Below are 27,557 nucleotides of genomic sequence, written 5' to 3'. Positions count from 1 at the left end.
GGGAAAGGTTATTGCATTATAATGGATAATTACTATATATGTCCTGAACTCGCTGATTTGCTTTTACAGCATCTTACAGATAGTTATGGTACTGTAAATGCAAAAAGGCGAGATATGCCTCCAGATCTGGCTTCAGGAAAGCTATCGAAGGGGGAAATCCGAACTTATCAGCGAGGGAAAGTCTTTGAACTACGTTGGAAAGACAAAAAAGATGTTTTTCTGCTATCTTCCCTGCACAATCCATCAACGGAATCCGTGGAAAAGCATGGTTTGAAGAAAGAAAAACCCATTGCTATGTGTGCATACAACGACACTATAGGTTGAGTCGACAGGTGCGATCAGCAGCTATCATTCTACTCTGTAATGAGGAAACAGCATAAGTTTGGATTTTGTTATTTGAAACAGTTTCCTCCTGTACAAGAAAAAATGTTTGTCTACCATAACATATCTAGAATACAGAGTAGAAATTGCGAAAGCATTGCTGCATGCACATGCACCTTCTTCAGCAAGCAGAAAAACAGGAAATCCTGCCAGATATCTGAGGTTGAACGCTGCTAACTCCAACCATTATCCCGAAAATCTACTACCAACGGCTAATAAAAAAAACCTGCAGGCAAATATTATGTATGTAATAAAAAAAATATCAGAAAGGAAACAAAAATCTGGTGCCCTGAGTGTAAAACTGCTTTGTGTTTACCCTTGCTTCAAGGTGTTCCACGCTGTTCAAGAATTTTAAATTCTGAACAGTATGAAATAAAAAATGTTTGTTTTTGAGGCCATCAAAATAGTCCTTTTCAGGACTACAAATATTGATAGAGGGATACCCAAATGCACTGTTTCTTTTTCATCTTGAAGGCTAATTTTTAAGTTCTTTTTATGACACAGAGAAACTGGAAAGAGTATTCCAGGTAAAGTATTTCATTAAAACAATAAAAAATAATAAAATGAAATCTACCCTATATATATATATATATATTACAAAGTTTTGTAACAAAAATTTCTGCTACAATGAAGTTTGGCAGAATGAACAATATTATTACTACCTTATTTCTGTTTCTCGTGTGGGAGAAAAACGGTAAAATGTCACTCTTATAATTATGAGATGTTATAATGGCAAAAATAGTAAGAAAAAAGTCATTTGCACTTTCTCTTCAAAACACAAAGAAAGAACATTGTAAATTCAGCCAGTGGAAAAGAAAATACTACATATTTTTCTCCTGTTATCTGATTTTTTTTCTTGTAGTACAAAGAAGAAATCACTGCATATAACATGAAGTCTGCAGGAGGGGAAAAAAAATCTGGAAATTGGTTACATTATAACGAATAGAGAAATCATGTCAGAAAAATTATTCACGTAAGATTCTAATCTCAGCAGACATAACATTTTCTTCTAGATTAGATATCTAAAGTAACTGAACCTTTGCTACTATTTTACACTAAAATGAATGGGTATGTTCCCCAAGTGATTTACGTTTGTAACAGCTGTCTTGCGAACGATTTATGAAATAAATTATCTGAAATATCCGCAGATTGATTAGGTCTATACCCCCCCCCCCAAAAAAAGAAGATTATGAAACGCATATGCACCTTTTCTTTGAAATTAATTCAAATCCTCTTTTTCAAGATAATTGTATGATTCATGTACATATCTTAGCCAGATAGAAGGCTTGAGAGGGGCAGTCTATGGCTTGTTTTTCAAATCTAATTTTTGATAATAAAAGTGAAACTGATCATTATAAATGAAGCAATTATTTTGGCCTAAATAATGTATAAGCATGTAAACGAAATGTCAGTATTTCTGTTAGGATATAGGTAATCAACAATCGAAAAGGAAACAAGACATTCTTGACATATTCTGCACTACAGCCTGAGGCACTTTAGTGTTCTCCCCTTTCTTCTCAATAGCACTGAGAGTAATAAGCCTTCAACTTTTCCTCCAGCTAAGAGGATATTACCAAGTATTTAGAAGACGTAGATTATTTCAGAAATAGCTTTCAGCAGCAGAAATAATATTTAGATTTTTTTTAAAGAAAAACAAACACAAATAATACTACTGAACTTTCTTTTGTGTGGTATGCATATAAACAATTTTGCATGGTGAAAATATAGCATATTATTTCTAAAATTTCACATAATTTCAGTGGACAGTAGAACAGCTGGTTTTAGATTGCAAATAAATAGAACAGAATTAGAAGCTTCGGGATACAATCTGATTGCCGTATATCTTTTGTCAAAATGGTAAAATGAAGTAATTGATTTTGAATGCTGTCTAGAAAAGGAGGGGGGGGAAGCATTAGAAAATCTTCAAAATGAGCAAAAATGTTGAATCATTCCGTATATGATATTTTTCACATTATATTTTCAACATATCTATGCGGTTATGCACTAGATATTATCGTAATATGCATAATACAAATAAATAAATAAATGACGAAGGCGAAGAATCACTGCTAAAATATCATTGGATATAAATTTTTGATACCAAAAAGAGACGATCGGAAACCGAGTAATGCAATTTAGCATTTTAACATTTTTTTTTATTTTGTCTTTATGAATAACAAAAAATCGTTTCTAAATCTGAAATGTGATGATCCATATAATGCTATTTCGCTAGAAACGAAAGAAAAAGGACATATTTATTTCAATAAATATTATTTAAGAGAGAGAAAAAGGAGAGGATTGGCATTAGGTTCTAATTGGAGCATTCGGCATTCGGGAATCACAGTGTGATAATAACGAGTCGGCAAGTCACTCAAGCAGCTAAATAAAGTCTACTAGTCGAGAGGCGGTTAGCTAATAAGTTGTAGAATAACAATTATAGCTACTGAAGACAGCTGAGTGACTACTAAATAGACTAGCAATATACTTGAGTTGATATTTAATTTCAGGGCCGACCTGTCAAGGACACACAGAATCTTGAAATAAAGCACGGAGTTACTAGAATAGTAGAGGGTGTAAAATTGAAGTTTACCGTTAACTGTGTTTAGAATTGTAGTGTCTAAAGAATTAATTGAATGCCGGAAGAGTGAACAACTGTGCATATAGTTGTTCACTCAAGTTAAGGAATTATTGTGTGTTGCCTTATTTCATGAGTGATCAGTAGTACTTCATGCAAGAACGTTTGTTTATGTGTATAGTGACCGTGAATTAATTCAGTTAATGCTTTGAAGATTTATTTTAATGAGTGCCGATTATTGTTAAGAGTGTTTACAGTTATAAAAAGTGTTTGTGTATAAGTTGATGAAGATAGAAGATTATCGGTAAGATTATTCCAACCATTAATATTCCTATACAGAGAAGTGTGGGAGTTTCATCCTAGAATTTCCTTATGTTAACAGTAACTATTGTGAAGATTAGCTGAAGTGTAAATTTAAAAGTGTTTGCTTGTAAAGTGGTGTTACTGAGATTTTATTGTATTTGGAACTTAAGGAACTGTGAGAAGACTGCATTAGAGACAACGAATTTACCATCTGAGTTTGTATGATTGAATTTATCAGAGAAGTTAAAATGTTTGTGATATCTTAATGACTAGTTTGAACTTAAGTGTAAAATTTGTGATTCTAAAATTAAATGTTTGTTTTTGTTAATCAAAAGTTGTATTTTGCCTGAATCTCTTTTACTATACCATTCATTAAATATTCGAACCAAAGCGGGTAAAATAAGTAGTTATATATATACTCAGCCAGTATGTATAATAACAACATATAAGAGAAGGGTTGTTAAGAGTTGATTTACCTTCAATTCTTGAACTAATTCAGATATAAAGTGGCGCAGTCTTTAAATATAAATTTTCTTTATATTCGGATTAGAAATCAACTTACAACTTATCAATTAGTTAAGAACATCGTAATAGTAATCATATCGGATCCAAAGTATAGATTCAGACGAAGTAGGATCCAACAGTAGAACAAGGGAAAGGAATAAGGACAAGGGGGTCCATCGCTGTAAGTTGTAAAAAGATGTAGTGAGAAAAAGGGTAAAAAGTAAGTTTTTTGCATGGAGAGTGGTAGGAGCATGGAATACATATCCTGAAAGGGTGGTAAATGTAAACTGGATAAATTTAAGGAGTGGCATGATACTGTGTGTTAGATAGTGTTGACCTCCCATAATGATTATTGTGACTCCATGGAGGTCAGGAAAATAAAAATAATCTCTCTCTCTCGCTTTCTCTCTCTCATCAATAGTACTTAGTCCTCATTATTACAGTTATCACAGCTTCTATTTTTCTTTCTTTACAACAATCCCTGTCTCTCCATGAAAATTTGGAAAACTGTTGATATTAAGATGGTTGGAAAGCAAGAGTTAGATTAGATAGATTAGGTTAGGTTAGATAATTCAGTAATCCTTTTCCAGAGACCATAATTATAGCAGATTTTCAAGCAACTTCTGACACCCAGTAAGCAGTATTGTAGTGGGTTCACACCAGGTGTTAAAAGCATCTACCTTGAAAACAAGTTTCATTACCACAGTGGGATTTGAAACCACAGATTAAAGAGAAGAGATGCTAGCTACTTGGCCTTGATCCAGACCAATGAATATGGAATTTTGCAGCATATTGATTTATGCAAATTACTGCAATTGAAATATAAAAAGATGTGCACAATATTAAAATTACTTTATCATAGGAAAACCAATTACTAACTGCCGAAAATATTATTTTTGGATATAAATAGATCATTAGCCAAGTGAAAAAATTTCCATCAACTATCTCTAATCCAGAGAATTTTAATAATAAGGTGTTGACACCTTTTGGCAACTGGTATATGGTGATATGACTTTTGCATTACTTCCATCTTAGTATCACCTTCTCTATGTCTACCTCCCACTGACGAGACCTCAATAAAGTTCGAAACCTGTCTGGGTAGTGATCCTTTCCATAAGGATATGTGCTTTGCATTATAGGATACTAAGGCAAGTGATCAGAACTTATATAACCTTTACCACAAGTTTCTCCAGTGCTGAAAATATGTCAGGTGCAAACTTTATTTGCTTACATTTGGATAAAGGATTAAACTAAATATGTAATTGGTAGCATAGCCAAGTGAAAAAACTTCCATCAACTATCTCTAATCCAGAGAATTTTAATAACAAGGTGTTAACCCTTTTGGCAACTGCTAGTATATTATTATTATTATTATTATTATTATTATTATTCAGGCCTCCATGGAGTCAAAAGACTCATCGTGGGAGGTCCTTCCTAAGAAACACAAAGTCTATCAAGACTCATTGAGGGGAGATCCCTCCTAAGAAACACAAAGTCTATCATACCACTCCTTAAACTCATTGACCATTCTAGCTCTCACCACTCCATCAGGCAATGCATTCCATTGTTCACAGTTTCCTTTCGTAACTTCCAGGGATGGCCTCTTGTCATCACTCCTTCCCGCTGTTCAACCAAGTGAAAGAACTATCCAGTGTCAACCCTGTAATCACCTCTCAGCAGTTTAAAAGTCTCAATCATATCACCTCTCCTCCTATCCACCAAACTCAGCAGTCCACATTCCCTCAGACGATCCTCATAACTATCATTCCTGAAACCATCTTTGTTATCCACCTTTGTACCCTTTCCACAGTTAATTTATCCTCTTCAAATCCTGGGGACCAAATCTGAGAACAATAGTCCAAGTGTGGTCTGATCAGGATCTTATACAATGGAATGATAACTGTTTTATCTCTGCAGGTCAGCGTCCATCCATCTCATTATCGCAGCAATCCTCTGTGTTGCCTTCACCACTTTTGTAATATGTCCTTTAAATTTCAGGTTTCTATCAATCATCAACCCCAGATCTCTTGTCTCTCCTACTTCCTCCAATATAACTCCTCGCATAGAGTATGCAGTGTCCCATCGATGTTTCCCAAACCCCAAGACCTTATATTTTGCTGCATTAAACCCGACAGCCCCCATTCATTTGCCCATCAATCTAGCTTATTCAAATCCTCTTGCAGGGCTGCCGCATCTGCACTATTACTAATAATCCTTCCCAGCTTTGCATCATCTGCAAACAGCTGAATATCCCCTTGTAATCCACTGACAATGTCATTGTTATAAAGGTTAAACAAAATAGGTCCCAGTACTGAGCCCTGTAGGACCCCACTTATAACCCTCTGCTTCCTTGAAACTGCCCCACCATACACAATTCTCTGATACCTATTGGACAGCCAATCCTGAATCCAGTTGACCAATCGGATATCGAGACCCATGTCCTGCAACCTAAATATCAGTTTATCATGTGGCACCCTGTCAAATGCCTTCACTAAGTCTAAGAAAATGGCAGTGTATGTCTTTCCCTCATGTAATGCTCTTGTAAGTTTACCATAAAAGGCTAGCTTTACCATATTGCTAAAACAAGAGCGTCCTTTCATAAATCCATGTTGATTCTCACAGATAACATTACCCTCATCTGCCCAATGCTGTATATGGTCCTTCACTACTTTGTCCAAGATCTTACTTACTACTGATGACACACAAACTGGCCTATAATTAGACACTTCTAGTCTGCTACCGCCCTTATGCAATGGCACTATCTTACCTTCCTTCCATTCCATCGGCACCTTTCCTGCAGCCAGACTTTCATTGAAAAGCCAGGTTAAAGGCTCTGTCAATTCTCTAGCACATTCTCTCAAAACTCGTGGTGAAATACCATCCAGTCTCACAGCTTTATTGACATCCAGAGTACTCAATATTTGAAACACACTCTCCTCGTGTACCTCTAAACCTCGAACCTGCCCTATTCCTCTAGCATTAAAACTGACTCCTCCAGGATGAAATATTCCAAGAAAGTGTTCATTGAACAATTCCACTATGTCCTCTGCATCAGTCACTCTATTCCCATTTTTATCACACAATCATTTCTCCTCCTACTGGCCACATATCTAAAAAATTCCCTAGGATTTTCTTTGGATCTTAGGGCCAATCTCCTCTCATATTCCAATTTCTTCTTCCTTACCATACTAGTGACTCTTCTGGCCTGTGTCTTATACTCTTCATGCATCTTCTCTTTACTTGTCTCCTTATATCTCTTCCATAGCCTCTTTTTCGAATGAAATTCCTGTTTAATATTGTTTGTTGTCCACTTTACTCCAAATTGTGTCCTCTTGTTCACTCGTGGTATATAACTTATCATTGCTGCTAACAAATAAAAAAAAAAAAATCAGCTAATGCCTTTTTATTCCCGTATACGGGAGTAGGCGAGACCATTTAGCCCTATCTAACTTTTGGAGACTGAGTAGGCAGTTCAATCTCCACTGGTACCAATCAGAGATAGATGACCCAAGGCTATCACTAATTAAGCAGTACACAGTGAAGAGAGATGGTTCAAATGTGCCGCCATCTCATGGCCCCTAACCCTAACACAATATATATAATGTCTGAAATAATGTGAGTTCTACGGTCGATTTTCTTGAGTTTACGGAAAGAAAAACCCGAGTTTCCGGGAGGAAAAACCCGCTTGCCCGTGCCAGAGATCGACTAACTCGGGAACCGGTCGAAAAAAGGCTTAGAAAAATTTCCTCTAGTCGCCGACTAGACTCTTCCTTCGTGCGGCCAAGCGCCATGGTGTGCAAACGTCACATCCACTGAGCTACACAGGCTCTGCTAACAAATATTCTTTCATAATTTCCCACGCACTAATGATATCCCAGCCTTCCAATTCCTCCCTCCATGAAACTTCCCCAAGTTGACGTCTTAGACTATTATTATCAGCTGCCTTATAATTCCACATATGTTCCTGTCTCTTTGATACTCTTGCATGTCTATTCATTTTCCAAGTCAAAACCGTATGGTCACTCTCTCCAACTGGTGGGAGAGATGTCATCTCAGTTATTATCAACTTTTCTGATTCTATAACCAAATCCAAAACTCTTGAACCTCTTGTTCCCTCTATTACACGTTGCCTAAGACATTTGTCCCTCAAGAATTCTAGAAATTCCATTCCCTTATTGCTACATGCATCTTTCTCCCCAATTTATACTACTGTAGTTAAAATCTCCCATAACAATCATTCTTCTTGCACTTGCCAAACTCAACTGTCTAAACATTTCCTGGTCCTCATCAAATGTGCTCCTGGGTCTGTAGCAACACCCCACTAAATATCCTGTCTTGCCCACCTCTACCTCACACAATATGCTTTCAAAATCATTAGTGTCACTGCTTTATCAAGTCTCCACTCTTAGAGGACATTGGTCGTCACTTATCATAAGCAGTACTCCACCACCACGCTTTCCATTCCTATCCTGCCGAAAAACGCTCTACCCAGCGACTTCTATTCCTGTGATTATATCCTCTTCTGTCAAGCACGTCTCAGTGTCCCAATAATTTTTGGCCAGGCTGATGCTATTTGCACCACCAATTCCTCTCCCTTATTCCGAATGCTCCTGGCATTAGCATAAAGCATATAAATGCCGTTGTTTCTTTACCCAACATTATCCCATTTAGACTCCACTGGGCTCAGTGTCACCTAATGTCATTCCCCTTCTCCCAAGTACTCATTCCCACAAGAGGACACCTCTGCTACCATCCTCCCTGGAACACGCTGACTTGTTCAGAACAGCAATCTCTCCAGATGCCCATGTACTTCCTCATTCAAATTAAAGCAGTCTCTCACATACAGTTCCTTTCTGTCCTCAAATGCACTCCAAGCATCCACATATTCCAGTCCTCTCTTGTCTCACATTCTAGCTATTATGTCATTCAATATCACTGCTCTTCTGCTCAGCTCGTCATTATCATACCTTTGCATTACTTCCACCTTAGTATCACCACCTCTGGGTCTACCTCCCACTGATGAGACCTCAATAAAGGTCGAAAGCAGTCTGTGTACTGATCCTTTAAATAATGCATAGCATTATACATACTCATAAGGATATGTGCTTTGCATTATGGAATACTAAGGCAAGTGATCAGAAGTTATACCAACTTAACATGAGTTGCCCCAGTCCTGAAAATATTTCAGGTGCAAACTTTGTTTGCTCACACTTACATAAAGGATTAAATCAAATATGTAATAGGTCATTATCTCTTTGTCTCCTCCCACTTCCAAAAAAAAAAAAAAAATAATAATTTAAAAAAACTTTTACCAGACTCAACATTTTTTCCTCTCCACTGTTCTCTTCCACACATCCTAATATGTTTCATGGCTCAGTGATCTTTCATGAGGAGTCCAATATAATTCAACTGATGTTAACGTTACTCTCCAGAAACACAATCTTAATTGGAGAAGTAAATTGAGGACATGAAATAGTGGCTTACCATTTCAATGTACCATTAACATATTTTTATAATGAATAATTTCAGTACAAACTATTAAGATTACCTGAGTTTGTGATGCTGGACACTTTTGAGATCTTTGTGTTGTGATGCTTATATCTTTTATCTTTTTATTAATTTATATATAGAAATAAATTCCACTTCCTTTTTAATTTTTAGGTTTTCTTCGAGTACTCTCTCAGAAAGAAACGTTTATGACATTATTCCTATGTTCTAAAACTGAAATAATGATTTTGCCTTCTGTACTTAAAAGAATATTTCTTCTCAATGACCCAGTTCTTCAGACTTCGGCTGTACAGTGCATATGCTACATCATTTCATGTCATTCAAAATCTGAAGTTTTTGCGAATGTCTTAATGGAAGTTAATATTCCAGGTAATTGTCTATCTTACCGGTTTCTTTAATAAGAGTCCATTCAAATGAAATTTAATACATCTTGCTAATAGTTTTGGATATAAAATATCAGTCAGTATTTTACAAATATAAACAAATTCACTTTTTAAGTTATTATAAGAAACCATAAGCAATGTTTAATAAGTGTTTATTATTATTATTCTCTACATTACTCATAACATAATTATTCTACATTCTTGTAGCACAGCTATCAATATGCCTAAGCTTACAATTCAACAAATTTCTGAATAGCAAATACCCTTTAATTTGACCTTTAAATAAGTTAACATTCTCATATTAGTTATGTGACAATATGATTAGCTGCATAACAGTTTTTGCTCAAAAACTGTTATGCAGCTAATCAAAAAATTACTGATCCTGCATTTATTGCATTTAAGTTGGAGTGGAAGTTTATTTTTATTTACTTATTTATTTATTTATTTTTATTATTATTCCCACACACGAGAAGAAGGAGGACCTGTAGTAAATAAATACTACATGTGGGCTTACTGGGTTTGAAGTAGAGTAATTTGTTGATATTCTTCTTAAACAGTTGGAGATTTTGGAAATACTTTGTGGGGAAGGCTAGTCCACAGAACTGACATCGATGGAATGAACAATGACTGGGAGCAACTGTTTTAGTGAGTATGCAGTTTAACTGTAAAGGAATGTTGAGCAGCTGTTACTCAAGTTCCTGTAGGTCTGGTAAAAATGGTACTATGCAAGTACCATTTCTGCCAGAAAAGTACTAGCATAATTGATGCTAGTACTGCTGAAGAGCATCCATGGAAATATCAGTAGAAAAGACAATGCAGAAACTGATCTTCTATGAGAGAGTGGCCGAGGAGAGTCTGAAAGAGAGGTATCATTAATCACCCAAACCATCTTTTTCTGAACAGCATCAAGGATTTTTAGAGAGATCTTAGGTGCACACTGCTCCAACATGAGAACACTATTCCAACATTGGCTACATTTGGGATTCATGGAGAATAAATAATTGGTCAGAAAAGAAGTATTTTCTTGAGCAAGAAAGAATCCAACATTTTTTGAAGCTGAGAATGCTATAGAAGTGATGAAATTATGCCAGGAAAGCCTTGGAGTAAAAATAAGTCCAAGAAGAGAGAGAAAAAGTCTTCAATGTTGAGCTCAGCATAACCAAAACTATATGCAGAAGATCTGAGTTTTTTTTAGTGAGAAAGAAAGCAAAACTATATTCTGCAGCATTGAAGGTGGCTAGGTTGTTTTTATCCTAAAAGAATATTGCAGAAATCAGTGTTCAGGGTGCTTATTGTATCTTGAAGATGATCTTGAAGCTTGAGATCTTTAAGACTGCAAGACTTGCGATATGAATAGGATGCATAGAGAGTGCTGTTAGGGAAACAATGAATATCAATGAGAGCAGGTCATTTATATAAATCAGAGGAACTATGAATATCAATGAGAGCAGGCCATTTATATAAATCATAAAAAAGAGTGGATGAATAAAATGATAGAGCCCCTGAGGGGCACCTGGTGAAGATACATTGACGATGTGTTCTCTCTTTGGCTATATGGCTTAGACACCTTCCCTCTTTATCTCAACAGATAGCACCCAGAATCCAGTTCATTATAGAAAAAGAAAACAATAGTGGCCCGTCTTTTCTTAGAAACTCTATATATCCCCCTCGTCTTCCCAATGGCATCCTTTCTTTCTCAGTTGACAGAAAATTCACTCACACAAGTAGATATATGCAGAAACTTTTCCATCATCTCTCTCTCTCTCTCTCTCTCAACAATATAGTGATATCCAAACCCCCTGTTAACAGAGCTTCCAATCACGTGGAAGCTCTGTTCAGCCCTGATAGCCAATCACTTGGCCATCAGGGCTGAACCCCTTTATTTGTCAGGCTTTCCTGTCCAATGGCTACAATGCCAAAGAGATCAACAAATTAATTGTTCCTCCCATCTCCTCACATCCTTCTCAACAGTTGACTATAATATTGTTATCTTTATCTTTTATATTCGGGACACCTCAGAAAAAAATAGCCTGAACAAAGTATAATCTCTGCACTGCATTCAAACCTTATCTGAAGCTAGCCACCCTCATCTGCTCTTCCAAAGATCCTTGGATCCCCTCTCTCTCCCTCTCTTTGTTATAGTTTTTTATAAAGTTCCTTATTCCTGTAACTTATATCATAAGTACATAAAAAAAACATCCGTTGCCCTAAGTATGGTCAGTCAGGGCTTGCTGACTGACCATACTTGGATACCTTGCACACAATCAAATGCAAAAAAAAAAAAAAAAACTACCATGCTTCACCACAGCAAATACAAATTTGAAAGACTTTTTTGAGAATCAGCAGCAGATTTAAAAAATTAACCTATTCTTAATAAATATGATTGTATTAAACTTCCTATGATTTGGGAAACTTTAATTCTTAGGCCGTCCTTTCCAACACAGCTAAGGCTAGTCAACAGCACCATAAAGGGGCACCCCCTCATAGACTTTCAGTGTAATCTTTTTTAACTTATTGTTTTCTACAAATTTGTATGTTTTTGCAATTTAATATTGTTTCCCCTGACAGGGTCTCAGTGACTGAGATGAAATATAGTAGAGATTAAACATGTAGTTTACTTTTTTATATATGCTGTATTTATTCCATTGAACCTTAAAAAATGAATCATGAAAGCATGAATGATGGAGGAAAGGAATGAGAGAAAAAGTAAAAGTGACCAGCATAAGGATGATAGCATGGATGATGTGAAGAATGAAGAATTGGTTTTAATGAAAGAGAGAGAGAGATAACATGCTTGTGAGAGATTGCAGAAATTCCACATCATGATCATGAGCCTGCAAATGTAGAAATGCCTTGTGATTGTACAGCTGAGAAGAAGAAGAAACAAAAGGTACAAGGAAAGAAATACTTAACTAAACAAGAAAAGTTTAGTTTAATCCATTATCCAAGTGTGAGCAAACAAAGTTTGCGCCTGAAAGTATCTTCAGGACTGGGGTAAGGTAGTGCAACACCAGGCAACTCGTTGCAAAGGTGGAGAAAGATCTCATCACTCCCATCACTATCTCCCATAATGCAAAGCACATCTCCTTGTGGATATGTGTAATAAAACATATCCTTGTGGATATGTGTAACAAAGCACATCTCCTTGTGGATATGTGTAATGCATAGCATTACACATATGTGTAATAAAACATATCCTTGTGGATATGTGCAATGCATAGCATTACACATATGTGTAATAAAACATATCCTTGTGGATATGTGTAACAAAGCACATCTCCCTGTGGATATGTGTAATGCATAGCATTACACATATGTGTAATAAAACATATCCTTGCAGATGTGCTTTGCATTATGGGAGATACCGAGATGGGAGTGATGAGAACTATGTGTAATAAAACATATCCTTGTGGATATGTGTAACAAAGCACATCTCCCTGTGGATATGTGTAATGCATAGCATTACACATATGTGTAATAAAACATATCCTTGCAGATGTGCTTTGCATTATGGGAGATACCGAGATGGGAGTGATGAGAACTTTCTCCACCTTTGCAACGAGTTGCCTGGTGTTGCACTACCTTACCCCAGTCCTGAAGATACTTTCAGGCGCAAACTTTGTTTGCTCACACTTGGATAAAGGATTAAACTAAACTTATTATAGTCTAACCAAGTGAAAAACAAACTCTCAATAAACAAGAAAAGAAGAGTAAGGGAGAGAATTTTGTAGATTCCATGATAAGAGGAGTGCTTGATAAGAGCATGATGAAATTATGCTTCCCCAGTGTGCAGATTAATGATATTAGGGAAGTTGTTAGGATGCAAAAAAGGTCAAGTTGAAAAAATTGATCATTTTGGCAAACAAGTAGAGGGAGGACATGACAGAGTTACTGAAAGTAGCAAAAAGAGAATAGTGAGATCATAACATTGAAGAGGCAGGCCACTTCAAATAAGTCAATGTATAAGTTGTGCAGAAGAAATCATGTTCAGTTTGTGGATGTGTGAAGTGTGCTTGATGGATGGATGGAAGGATATACATAAGGCACTTGAGGCAGGTTGCACTTGAATGGATTTGATGTTCAGAGTCTGGAGAACGTGCTGCTGAATGGAATGCAATTGGAGGCTAGAGCGAATAAAAAAATGTTGAATATAGTTTTGTAGGTAACAAATCAAAATGGGATAGTTAATGCAAATTGTAAGGGTAGTTGTGGGCCTATATAGGGCCTGCACTTTATATATACTAATGCCAGGAGCATTTGGAATAAAGAGGAGGAGATGAATTCTTGCATTGCTTAGTTCTAGAAAATTATTTGCATTAGTGAGACATGGCTGACAGAAGATGAATAGTGAGATATAGTATTTTCAGGAAGGATAGAGAGAGAGAGAGAGAACAGGATTGGAGGTATGGTACTACTGATGAAAGCAGTGCAGATATTATATTATTTTTAAAGTTTTGGTATTTTTTTTAGATGCCCCCAGATATAGGGCCTCCAACTTCTGTTTCAGCCAGGTTTCCCGCACAACTGAACTCTCCTTTATTCATCATACCTTACCAATATCTACAATGCCAAAAAGATTAACAAAACAGTTCATCTAAAAATCGAGATGTAAGCAGAAGAATTCATCATAAAATATTAATACCAGAATCACTTACATTTAATATTCAGTTTCAGTTTAATCGAAAGCACGTGATATTATGTGCACTATAGACTGCAGGAGAATAGGCTCGATCTCTATTAATTTCAAAATGAATTACAATAAATAAACTAATTAATTTTAAATATAAGCAAAATTTAATTACTATTAAGGGACATGCAAATGGTGAGTATTAGTCAATATAACTTTCCCAAAATTGAGAAAGCTTTAGACAATCGCTTTTGTTCTGGTTCCAGTTGTGAATATGTGCTTCAGAACTTTCTTTGTAGATGCTTTCCAGAAAAAAAAGTAACTATTGTGTAACATTTTGGTTTTGTTCCACTGAATTCTGTGTTTTGTAGATAAAGTGTGGCTTGCTAAACCAGATTTTGCAAGTTGCTTTCGATCCATTTTCGCAAACTTAATACAATCCTTATCTCACCTATCTCACCTATTCTGGAGTTTGCAGAATCCTCTGCTCTTTTGGCTTATGGACAAACTGGCCAGTCTGCAAAAAGTCATTTGGAAGACATCAAGAATACATTTCTATTAAAGGACCCGACAAATCCGGTTTAGCAAGTTATCTTTATCTACAAAATCTACTAAGACTTTGTCAATTTTGGGAAGTTATATTAACTAATACTAACCATTCACGTGTTCCTTAATTGTAATTAAATTTTGCTTATATTTAAAAAAAATAATAATTATTATTATTACTATTATTCAGGCCTCCATGAAGTCAAAAGACTCATCATGGGAAGTCCTTCCTAGGAAACACACAGTCTATCATACCAATCCTTGAACTCATTGACTATTCTTGCTCTCACCACTCTATCAGGCAATGCATTCCACGGTTCAACCACCCTAAATGCAAAGAAACCACTCCTCACCCTTTTGCTCATAGCTTCCTTTTGCAACTTCCAGGGATGGCCCCTTGCCAATCCTCATAACTAACATTGCACAGTCCTAAACCATCTTTGTTATCTGCCTCTGTACCCTTTTCACAGTAAATTTATTCCCTTCAAATCCTGGGGACCAAATTTGAGAACAATAGTCTAAGTGTGGTCATATCAGGGTCATATACAATGGAACGATAACTCTTTTATCTCTTCAGGTCAGTGTCCTTCTCAATATTGCAGCAATCCTCTGAGTTACCTTCACCACCTTTGCAATATGTTCCCTGAATTTCAGTTTTCCATCAATTATCACACCCAGATCTCTTGTCTCCCCTACATCATTCAGTACAGCTCCTCCAATCGAGTACGGAGGAGCTGTACTACATCGACCGTAAGCAGATTATATGCTGCCTGTCATCGATGTATCCCAAACGTCAAGACTTTACATTTTGCTGCATTAAACTGAAATCCCCATTCATTCGCCCATCTGTCTAGTTTATTCAAATCCTCTTGCAGGGCTGCTGCATCTATACTATTACTAATAACCCTTCCCAGCTTCACATCATCTGCAAATAACTGAATATCCTCCTGCAATCCACTGACGATGTCATTGATGTAAAGGTTAAACAATACAGGTCCCAGTACTAAGCCCTGTGGGACCCCACTTGGAACTTTCTACCTCCTTGATACAGTCCTACCATACACAACTCTCTGATACTTATTAGAGAGCCAATCCTGAATCCAGTTGACTAACTTACATCTAAACCCATCTGTTGTAAATTAAATATCAGTTTATCATGTGGCACCCTGTCAAATGCCTTTCCAAAACCCACAAAAATGGCAGTATATTCTTTTCCCCTCATCAACTGCTCTTGTCACTTTATTATAAAAGGCAATCATATTACTAAAGCGAGACCACTCCTAACAAATCCACGTTGACTCTCACAGATAACATTATCCTCATCTGCCCAATGCTGTATATGGTTCCTCACTAATTTCCCCAAGATCTTAACAACTACTGATGAAACACAAACTGGCCTATAGTTAAACACATCCAGTCTGCTACCACCCATATGCAATGGCACTCTCTTAACTTCCTTCCATTCCTTGGGTACCTTTCCCATAGACAGACTTCCATTGAAAAGCCAAGTCAACCGAGCTGTTAGTTCTTTAGCATTCCCTCAAAACCCTTAATGAAACACCATCTAGTCCCACAGCTTTACTGAACATCCAGGATACTCAGTATTTGGAATGCAGTCTCCTCTTGCACCTCTAAACCTCGAACCTGCCCTTTCCCTCTAGTATTAAAACTTACTTCTCCAGAATGCAATTCTCCAATAAAGTGTTTATTGAACAACTTCATTATGTCCTCTGCATCAGTAACTCTATTCTCATTTTTATCCCACAATGTCATTCTTTCACACTAATTTCTCCTCCTACTGGTCACATTGCTAAAAAATTCCTTAGGATTATCTTTTGATCTTACTGCCAGTCTCTTCTTATATTCCAGTTTTGTCTTCCTTATAATATTAGTCACTCTCCTGGTCTGAGTCTTATATTCTTCATACATCTGCTCTCCAGCTCTCTCCTTCTATCTCTTCCATAACCTCTTTTTCACCTGCAGTTCCTGTTTGATGTTTTTGTCATCCACTTTACACCAATTGTGTCCTCTTCTTATTCGATCATGGAATACAGCATACTATTGCTGCCAACAAATTACTCTGGATTTAGAGAAAGATGTTGAAAGTATATTTTTCACTTGGTTAGACTATAATAAATTTAGTTTAATCCTTTATCCAAGTGTGAGCAAACAAAGTTTGCGCCTGAAAGTGTCATGTTGAAATACGCTTTCAACATCTTTCTCTAAATCCAGAGTAATTTAATAAAAATGTGGCACACCTTTTGGCAACTCCTATAGATAAAGATGACCTCGCTATTGCTTCTGCCTGGTATCTCCATGTCTGGGCCTGGCTCCCACTGAAGAGACTTCAATAAAGGTCGAAACTAGTCTGGGTAGTGGCCCTTCCCTTAATGCATAACATTATACATATCTGCAAGGAGATGTGTTTTGCATTATGGGAGATACTGAGATAGGAGTGATGTTAGCTTGGTCCACCTTTGCTAAGAGTTTCCCGGTGTTGTACTACCTGACCCCAGTCCTGAAGATACTTTCAGGCACAAACTTTGTTTGCTCACACTTGGATAAAGGCTTAAACTAAATTTATTATAATACATAATACTAATGCAGTTGTAGTCAATTGGGTTGATGGATATAGTATTCTTTATGATGGTCACATGGATTTATAAAGGGTAAGGGAGAATCATATACAGTGATATTCTTGGACTTCACAAAAGTGTTTGATAGATTACCATGTGATGTTAGTGTACAAGCTGCAGGTGATGGGAACTGATAGTATATTGGTTAGATGGATTGGAGGATTGACTCTCTGAACGACACCAGCAACTTGTGTATGATGGAGCAGTGTCTCAAAAAGGTAGGTTTACCAGTGGTGTGTCCCCAGGGTTCTGTTCTTGGGCCTCTGCTGTAACTTGTTTGTAAATGATACATCATGTGAACTGACCGGAGATCTTCGGCTGGTTGCTGATGATGATGCAAAGTTGGGGAGAATTATAAGTAGCTGCTAATATTAATTACCTTCAAGAAGTTTGGACAAAGGAGTGGGATTGAAGTTTTAATATTAATAAGTGGTGTTGAATTTTGGAGGGAAGCAATATAAGGCTATTTATTAAATTGACAGTGCTGTATTGCAGGAGATGGATGAGATTTGAGATTTGGGAGTGATTGTTGACAGTCACTCTGCAACATTTGTGTTTTGCAAAGACTGCACATCATAGTGCCACTATGATATGAAGTCCTCTAGCATGAAGTGATAAGGAGGTAGTTGTGTCACTGTATACAGCACTGGTCAGACCATGCTTGGAGTATTATGCTCAGCTTTGGTCACTTGGTTTTCAGTATGATGTAGAAACATTGGAGAGGATCCAAAAAAGAGTGACTAAGACAATATCATGACTCTGGAATACTGTCTAAAGTTTGAAGAAATGTGGATTGCAGAGTTTGGTGGATAGGAGGTAAAGAGGGGATTATGATAGAGATGTTTAAGTTGGTGAGGGGATTTTATCAGATTAATCCAGAGGAGATTATAAAAGAAAAGTAGAAAGCAAAAAGGGAAGAACCAGAGGCCAGTTCTTGAAGTTGTGCAAGAATGTGGTGAAGAGGGGGGGGGGGGTGACGAGTGGATTTTTTACATGGACAATTGTCATGAATGAAATGCATTACCAGAATATATTGAAAGTTTATTGAAAGTTTATTTTTCACTTGGTTAGAATATAATAAATTTAGTTTAATCCTTTATCCAAGTGTGAGCAAACAAAGTTTGTGCCTGAAAGTATCTTCAGGACTAGGGTAAGGTAGTGCAACAGCTGGGCAACTCCTTGCAAAGGTGGAGCAAGCTACTATCACTACTATTAACAGAGCCGGCGCTAGGATCTTTGGCGCCCGCATGCAATTTCTATCTAAGCGCCCCTGTAACGATCTGGGAGTGTGTGGTTCTTTTACGATAATAAAAATTTTAATTATTTGAAATTTCTTAAATACATTTTGACAGAACAGCGACACGTTGGTTCGCTAAATGTAATGAACCGGGGGTGTTGGCTAGGCAGGATAATCGTTAAAAACCAGAATATTCAAAAAATTCTCAAAACTTAAAGCAAATTTTGATAAAGCCACTTCACTTTAATCGTTGAATATAATGATACAGGGATTATAGCCTTCTCACCAACCTGAATCGCTAACAAAATTAAAATGAATTTTAATTAAAGTTAAAATTTATTTGAACTAAAGTTTAAAAAATTCTTGCATTTTACAAGTTACTAAATTCTTAGTAACTTGTAAAAAAATTTTAATAATTTTTATAAGTGGAACTATCTTTTAGAAAAATAAAAGAAACTCAAGATAGATGAGAAAATAGGAAAAGAATTCAGAAATAATTGAACATTTAATATAAGTATTCAAAAAATGACATCTTTACAGAGTAACAGAAAATAAATTAAATTATATAAATATACTTGAATTTTTTTAAATTAAAATTTTAGGGTTTTTGATTTCATATTCACAAAATTAGAAATAATGGTCTTAACGTCTAATTCCACACATATATCATTTTCAATAGCTATTAACGCTAAAATAACAAGCCTTTTTTGTGATATACATGTTCTTAAGTAGGTTTTAATCAATTTCAACTTGGAAAAGGAACGTTCACCGCTCGCTACACTAACAGGTAAGGTTAATAGTATTCTTAAAGCAATTGGTAAGATAAATTATTGGACACAATAAAATTAAGAATATCGAAAGGGCTTTTGAATATTTAAATCATCCTTCCAAAAAATATCCCGGAAAGCACATAACTCGTCATATAGTTCTACTGCATTTATGTCTTTATTATCGCAGTCCTTCAAGAGAATCTCTAAATCATCACAATTTTTTCGTAAATCTTCGTTATTAATTTGTAGTAATCTATACAAGAGATTGAAATTATCATAATATGTTTTTAGTTGTTCAAAACGTTCTATTAACGAACACATTGAAACGTCTAGAAGTGTATAAAACACGTTCACTCTAAATTTATCTTCTGGTGATTGTGGCATTTCGTCATGATGCTCGTAGTCAAATTGTCGTCGAACTTCCGTACCAGTTTTAAATTCTTGTCCTCCATCCACCTCTTCACTCAGTTATTTTTCCGTTTTTAAAACTTCTTTAAAATTTGTATCTGATCGATACTCTTGTAAGAATATTTTTAAGTTTTCGATAGATTCTAAAGCAAGTGTAATGTTCATATTTTTGTCTTGAAGCATTTTACTCACTGGGTTTATTCTGTTAAGTAAATCATGCCAAGTTGTAAGAGAGCAAATAAATTTGTAGTCCTTTATTTTAGCACATAATGTTTGTGCTTCATGCTGAGTTTCTTTATTAAAATTTTCATTATTTAAAATTTCAAAAAGTGCATCATAAATTTTTCCTAACTGATATCGTAGAGGATGGATTGCATTAATTTTACTTTCCCATCGTGTTTCTGATGGCTGTTTCAATGTTAATTTTTTTAGGAACTTTAAAAGGATTGCCCAATGTTTGTAAGAGAATGAAAAGAAATTTTATATTTCTTGAATAATTGCAAAGAAACTAATTGTATCTGCATTCGCTTTGGCTGCATTGTTAATGATTAAATTTAGAGTATGAGCAGCACATGGCACGTAAAATGCTCGAGGATTTTTGTTCAAAAGCAAATTTTGGAGCCCATAATTTTTCTCTTTCATATTTGCCATATTTTCATACCCTTGACCTCGCATGTGATCAAGTGGGAATGTTCCATTCTTCCAGTTGCTCCATTCCCAATGGAAAATGGAACATTCCCATTTTTGGGAATGTTCCATTTTTCCAGTTGTTCCATTATTGTTGCACATAAACCACTTCTGTTCGAATCTGATATATCTGCAAAACCTAAAACGTTTTCCCTGATCTTGACAATTCCATTGTCACAGGAAAAAAAGCAAATAATAATGGTCATGTGTTCTGTTTTACTTGCATCAGGTGTGCAGTCTAAAATTATGGAATAATATTTAGATTTTCGAATTTATAACAAAATTGTACCCCTGATTGCGTTACTTAAAGTTTCCAATATTTCATTTTGACTGTCTTTACTCAAATAGTGTACCCTATTGTATTCATTGTAGGGCCCTTTCAACATGATTTTCCATAACGGGATCAAACATAGCAAACAGTTCGACTAATTTTAAAAAATTGCCATTACTCCTTTCATATAACTTATCAGATGATCTGCGAAAAGCTAAGAATTTTATATTTTCAATGAAGCATTCTAAAACACTCGTCCAATGTTTCTTTTCCATTTCATACATGGAAATCAATAGTAGTTTTGTTTTTTTTAATTTTTATCAAGTTCCTTCCATTTAAAGAAATTTTTCATGTGAGTTAAACTAGTCTCATGTCAATGGAAAGTTGTACTTACATTTCTCCAATCCTTAATACCCTTCTACAAGACTCAGTAGGTGATTCAGTTGATTTAGTAAGTGCAACAAGTTTACAACAAAAGCAAAAAACAGAGTTTAAAGTTTCAGAATAAATGAGCCATGTTCTTGGCATGAGCTCCAGTTTTCCATTTTTCTATTATAATACGTGTCGCCAAATTTATGACCATATGTATCTCTGGGATATATTATATTTTTCTTTTGAACAAACCCCATTTCAATTAAAACAACTCGTAATTTTTCATCAATATTTCCCCATTCACCTGGATCTTCTAAATTTACAGAGACTAACAAGGTGTTGGTTTCGTGGTCAACTTCAACTAAATCTTGTTGTAGTTGACTAAATCCTAACTATTTTTCTCTTAAATCATTATTATTATTATTATTATTTCGGGCTACTCCAGGGAGTCCTTAGACTCATCGAGGAAGGCCCTAAACTCCATGTCCACACAACTATTTGACATTCTCACAGTATCTATCATACCTTACCTTGAACTCGCTTACTGTCATAGCACCCACAACTGACTCTGGCAGCTTATTCCACTCATTTACCACTCTAAAAGTAAAGAACCCAGCTCTAACACCCCTGCTAACCACACTCTTGCCCAGTTTCCATGGGTGTCCCCTAGTTCTCCCACCACCAGTCCTGATCTCAAAAATATCCTCTGAATTAATCTTATAGAATCCTTTTAGCATTTGATTGTCCCAATCATATCTCCCTTTTTCCGCCTATCAACTAGTTTCTGCAACCCGCAAATCTTCAACCTGTTCTCATATGGTTCATTCCATAGTCCTGCTATCATCTTAGTCACTCACCTCTGGATCCTTTCCACCTCCTCCCCACCAAATCTGGGCACAGTAGTTGAGATGAGGTCTTATCAGGGCTCGGTACAGAGGTACAATAACTTGCTTATCTCTGCTCGTCAAGGTATTTTTCAACAACCAAGTGAGTTGATGAGCTGTTTTAGCTACTTTTGCAATGTGCCCCCTAAACTTCATCTCCCTATCCACCAACACTCCCAAGTCCCTGGCCTCATCAATCTCTTGGAGTACAGTTCCACCAATGTGGCATACTGCTGCTAATCTTTTCACCCCAAAATGCATAACCTTACATTTTGTCCCATTAAATTAACATCCATTCTCCTTAGCCCAGAACTCCAATCTATCTAAGTCATCCTGCAAGACTTTGACATCTTCTGCATTCACTATCGCCCTACCCAACTTTGCATCATCAGCGAACAAATGAACTGTTCCACTTAGATCCTTCCCTATATCATTAATGAACAGATTAAACAGCAGTGGTCCAAGAACAGAACCCTGCGGCACACCACTAGTCACAGGCCGTCTTTTGGACTCTACTCCTGAATAAACTACTCTTTGATATCTCTCCATCAACTACCCACCTATCCATCTCACCAACCCTATATCCATTCCCATATGCTGTAGCTTATTGATTAGAATTCCATGTGGTATCCTGTCAAATGCTTTTGCCAGGTCAAGGAGTATCACTGTAAACCCATTTCCCTTATCCAGTTCTGCTGTCACCTTGTTATAAAACTTGAGCAAGTTACTGAGGCATGATCTATCCTTCACAAAGCCATGCTGTCCCCTGTACAGTATCTCATTTTATTATTATTATTATTATTATTATTATTATTCAGGCCTCCAAGGAGTCAAAAGACTCATCAAGGGAGGTCCTTCCTAAGACATAAAGTCTGTCAAGACTCATCGAGGGGAGGTCCCCCCCCTGAGAAACACAAAGTCTATCATACCACTCTTTAAACTCACTGACCGTTCTCGCTCCCACCACTCCATCAGGCAATGCATTCCACGGCTCAACCACCCTCCACACAAAGAAACCACTCCTTATCCTCTTGCTCACAGTTTCCTTTCGTAACTTCCAGGGATGGCCTCTTGTCATCACTCCCTCCCGCTGTTCAACCAAGCGAAAGAACTCCCCAGTGTCAACCCTGTAACCACCTCTCAACAGTTTAAAAGTCTCAATCATATCACCTCTCCTTCTTCTATCCACCAAACTCTGCAGTCCACATTCTCTCAGCCGATCCTCATAACTATCCTTGTACAGTCCTGAAACCATCTTTGTTATCCGCCTTTGTACCCTTTCCGCAGTTAATTTATCCCGTTCAAATCCTGGAGACCAAATCTGAGAACAATAGTCCAAGTGTGGTCTGATCAGAGACTTATACAACAGAATGATAACCGTCTTATCTCTGCAGGTCAGTGTCCTTCTCATAATAGCAGCAATCCTCTGTGTTACCTTCACCACCTTTGCAATATGTCCCCTAAACTTCAGGTTTCTATCAATCATCAACCCGAGATCTCTTGTCTCCCCTACTTCCTCCAGTATAACTCCTCCCATAGAGTAAGCAGCATCCCATCGATGTTTCCCAAACCTCAAGACCTTACATTTTGCTGCATTAAACCAAAACCCCCATTCATTTGCCCATCTATCTAGCTTATTTAAATCCTCTTGCAGGGCTACCACATCTGCACTATTACTAATAAACCTTCCCAGCTTCGCATCATCCGCAAACAACTGAATATCCTCCTGCAATCCACTGGCTATGTCATTGATATAAAGGTTAAACAATATAGGTCCTAGTACTGAGTCCTGTGGGACCCCACTTGTAACCCTCTGCCTCCTGGAAACTGCTCCACCATACACAACTCTCTGATACCTATCAGACAGCCAATCCTGAATCCAGTTGACCAATCTGACATCCAGACCCATGTGCTGCAACTTAAATATCAGCTTATCATGTGGCACCCTGTCAAATGCCTTCGCCAAGTCTAAGAAAATTGCAGTATATGCCTTTCCCTCATCTAATGTTCTTGAAACTTTATTATAAAAGGCTAGCATATTGCTAAAACAAGAGCGTCCTTTCACAAATCCATGTTGATTCTCACAGATAACATTATCCTCATATGCCCAATGCTGTATACGGTCCCTCACTACTTTCTCCAAGATCTTAACAACTGCTGATGACACACAGACTGGCCTATAATTAGACACTTCCAGTCTGTTACCACCCTTATGCAATGGCACTATCTTACCTTCCTTCCATTCCCTGGGCACCTTTGCCAAAGCCAGAATTTCATTGAAAAGCTACGTTAAAGGCACTGTCAATTCCCTAGCACATTCTCTCAAAACTCGTGGTGAAATACCATCCAGTCTCACAGCTTTACTGACATCCAGAGTACTCAGTATCTGAAACACACTCTCCTCCTGTACCTCCAGACCTCGAACGAGTCCTATCCGTCTAGCATTAAAACTGACTCCTATAGGATGAAATACTCCAATAAAGTGTTCATTGAACAATTCCACTATGTCGTCTGGATCAGTCACTCTATTCCCCTTTTTATCCCACAATATCATTCTTCCACAGTCATTTCTCCTCCTACTGGCCACATAGCTAAAAAATTCCCTAGGATTTTTTTTGGATCTTAGGGCCAATCTCCTCTCATATTCCAGTTTCGCTTTCCTTACCACACTAGTCACTCTTCTGGCCTGTATCTTATATTCCTCATGCATCTCTTCACCTATCTCCTTATATCTCTTCCATAGCCTCTTTTTCGCATGCAATTCCTGTTTAATATTGTTTGTCATCCACTTTACTCCAAATTGCATCCTCTTCTTCACTCATGGTATACAACTTACCATTGCTGATAACAAATATTCTTTCACAATTTCCCACACACTAGTGATATCCCGGCCTTCCAATTCCTGCCTCCATGAAACTTCCCGAAGTTGACGTCTAAGACTATTATAATCACCTGCCTTATAATTCCACATAAGTTCCCGTCTCTTTGATACTCCTGCATGTCTATTCATTTTCCAAGTCAACACCATATGGTCACTCTCTCCAACTGGTGTTAGAGACATCAACTCAGTTATTATCAACTCTTCTGATGCTATAACCAAATCCAAAACTTTTGAACCTCTTGTTCCCTCTGTTACATGTTGCCTAAGACATTTGCCCCTCAAGAATTCTATAAATTCCATTCCCCAATTGCTACATGCATCTTCCTCTCTCCAATTTATACTACTGTAGTTAAAATCTCCCATAACAGTCATTCTTCTTGCACTTGCCAAACTTAGCTGTCTGTAGCAACACCCCACTAAATATCCTGTCTTGCCTACCTCTACCTCACACCAAATGCTCTCAAAATCATTTGTCTCACTTCCTTCCAAATTCTCCACTCTTAGAGGACATAGGTCATCACTTATCATAAGCAGTACCCCACCACCACACTTTCCCCTCCTATCCTGACGAAAAATGCTATACCCAGCGACTTCTATTCCTGTTGTTATATCCCCTTCTGTCAACCACGTCTCAGTGATCACAATAATTTTTGGCCAGGCTGATGCTATCTGCGCCACCAATTCCTCTCCCTTATTCCAGATACTCCTGGCATTAGTGTAAAGCATATAAATGCCATTGTTTCTATACCCAGCATTATCCCTTCTAGACTCCACTGGGCTCAGTGTTACTTGACATTGTCTCCCTTCTCCCAAGTATCCATTCCCACAAGAGGCCACCCCTGCTATCATCCTCCCTGGGACACACTGACTCGTTCAGAACAGCAATCTTTCCAGATGCCTACGTCCTTCCTCATTCAAATGTAAACGGTCTCTCGCATACAACTCTTCTCTTTCCTCAAACGCACTCCAAGCATCCACATATACCAGTCCTCTCTTTTGACACATTCTCGCTATTATGCCATTCAATATCACTGCTCTTCTGCTCAGCTCATCATTATCATACTTAGGCAACACGCACACTATTTTTCCTCTCTCTGTCTTCTTCCGTACAGTCTCAAGCAAAAATCTCATATCTCTCGCTGCCCGACTTACATTACCACTCAAGTCATTCATTCCTACCATCACAATCATCTCATCCACCCTTTCACCTCTCTTAATTGCAATAGCCACACTTTCTATTGTTCCTCCTGGCAAACACTCCTCACGCATCCTATCTTGAACACCACGGATCATTGAGTCGGCATTAATTATACCTCTTACCATTCCCTCACTCCTATTGTTTCCATTCTCTCCTCTTCTTTCATTCCCATACCTCTCTCTTCTACTGTTTCCATTCTCTCCTCTTCTAGCACTCCAATATCTCTCTCTCATTCCATCTCTCCTACCGTTTCCATTTTCTCCTCTTCTAGCACTTCCATATCTCTCTCTCATTCCGTCTCTCCTACTGTTTCCATCCTCTCGTCTGCTAGCATTACCATACCTCTTTCTCTCATTCCCTCTCTTCTACTGTTTCCATTTTCTCCTCTTCTAGCACCCCCATACCTCTCACTCATACTCCCTAAATTCTCTCTCTCTCCTACTCTGATTCGCCTTGCATTTATCTCTTCCATTCTCCTAATCTTATCTTTCATACTTCTGCTCTCATTCACAAGACATTCCACCTCCTCTTTCAACTCATCTATCTCCCTCTGCAGGTCAGTCACTCTTAATCTAAATTCACTCTCCCAAACAAAACCATCTCCTAAACGTTTACAGTCACTCACACCTTCCACACTATCAACTATTATTTTCTCATTCTCTCCTATCACACTACTTGTCTTCCTACATTCATTCACCGTTCCTGGAGCAACAAAGTCGGATATCGATATATCTAATGTACTTATTTCCTCCAACTGCCTACATTTTGCGCACATACGCTCTCCACTCTCTTTAACAAGCCACATATGTAATTCCCGAGACGCATACATGCCACAAGTACTGCGTGCCACAAAGTCCCTTATGATATTGCTAATAATTGAGTTCTTAAATGGTGGAGGACTTGGCGTTATGCCACTTGCGACTGCTGCTGAATCCACCATCATTCCTTACTGCCGAGTAGCGTAATTTTTAATAATTATTCAATTAATAGATAGGATTGTAGATATGAAGGTTAGTAATGATGTAATTTTTTCATGTAGTACTGTCATATCCTGTACACCCCTTGAGGGTACATGGCAGGAATTTGATGATGATGATGATGATTCAATTAATAAATAAGAGGGAAAAAAAGTACAAACATCAGAACATTTAAGTACCAAATATAATTAAATAAAATGAAATATAACTAAATACAGTAACTTAGCTTCGTTTTGTCTTCGACCGTAACGCGTTCGATTCCGAACGGTATCAAAATATATTATATTGCGACAGCAACTAACTTCCAAAAAACAACCACTGAAGTACACTCGTATTCAGAGAAACAATTTAGCACTCAAAAACGTAGAAAAACGGGGAAAAAAGCGGACTATTCAACGATTAAAAATTG

General features: G+C 37.1%; 1 protein-coding gene across 1 annotated transcript in view; it reads left to right on the top strand.

Moving 5' to 3' along the window:
• Window positions 1–27,557, top strand: part of LOC150105174 (meiosis inhibitor protein 1-like) — a 190,137-nt gene that overhangs the window by 72,881 nt on the left and 89,699 nt on the right. The window contains exon 4 of the mRNA XM_090395131.1: window positions 9,425–9,640. Within this exon, the coding sequence (XP_090251257.1) occupies window positions 9,425–9,640 (216 nt within the window). The remainder of the gene's footprint in view (window positions 1–9,424; window positions 9,641–27,557) is intronic.

Source organism: Typopeltis vanoorti, chromosome 7 (genome assembly GCF_054136105.1).
Source record: "Typopeltis vanoorti isolate ZY-2024b chromosome 7, IOZ_Tvanoo_1.0, whole genome shotgun sequence".
Classification (NCBI taxonomy): Eukaryota; Metazoa; Arthropoda; class Arachnida; order Uropygi; family Thelyphonidae; genus Typopeltis; species Typopeltis vanoorti.
The sequence above is the reverse complement of the archived record's forward strand: the minus strand, read 5'-3'. Positions and strand labels throughout refer to the sequence as shown.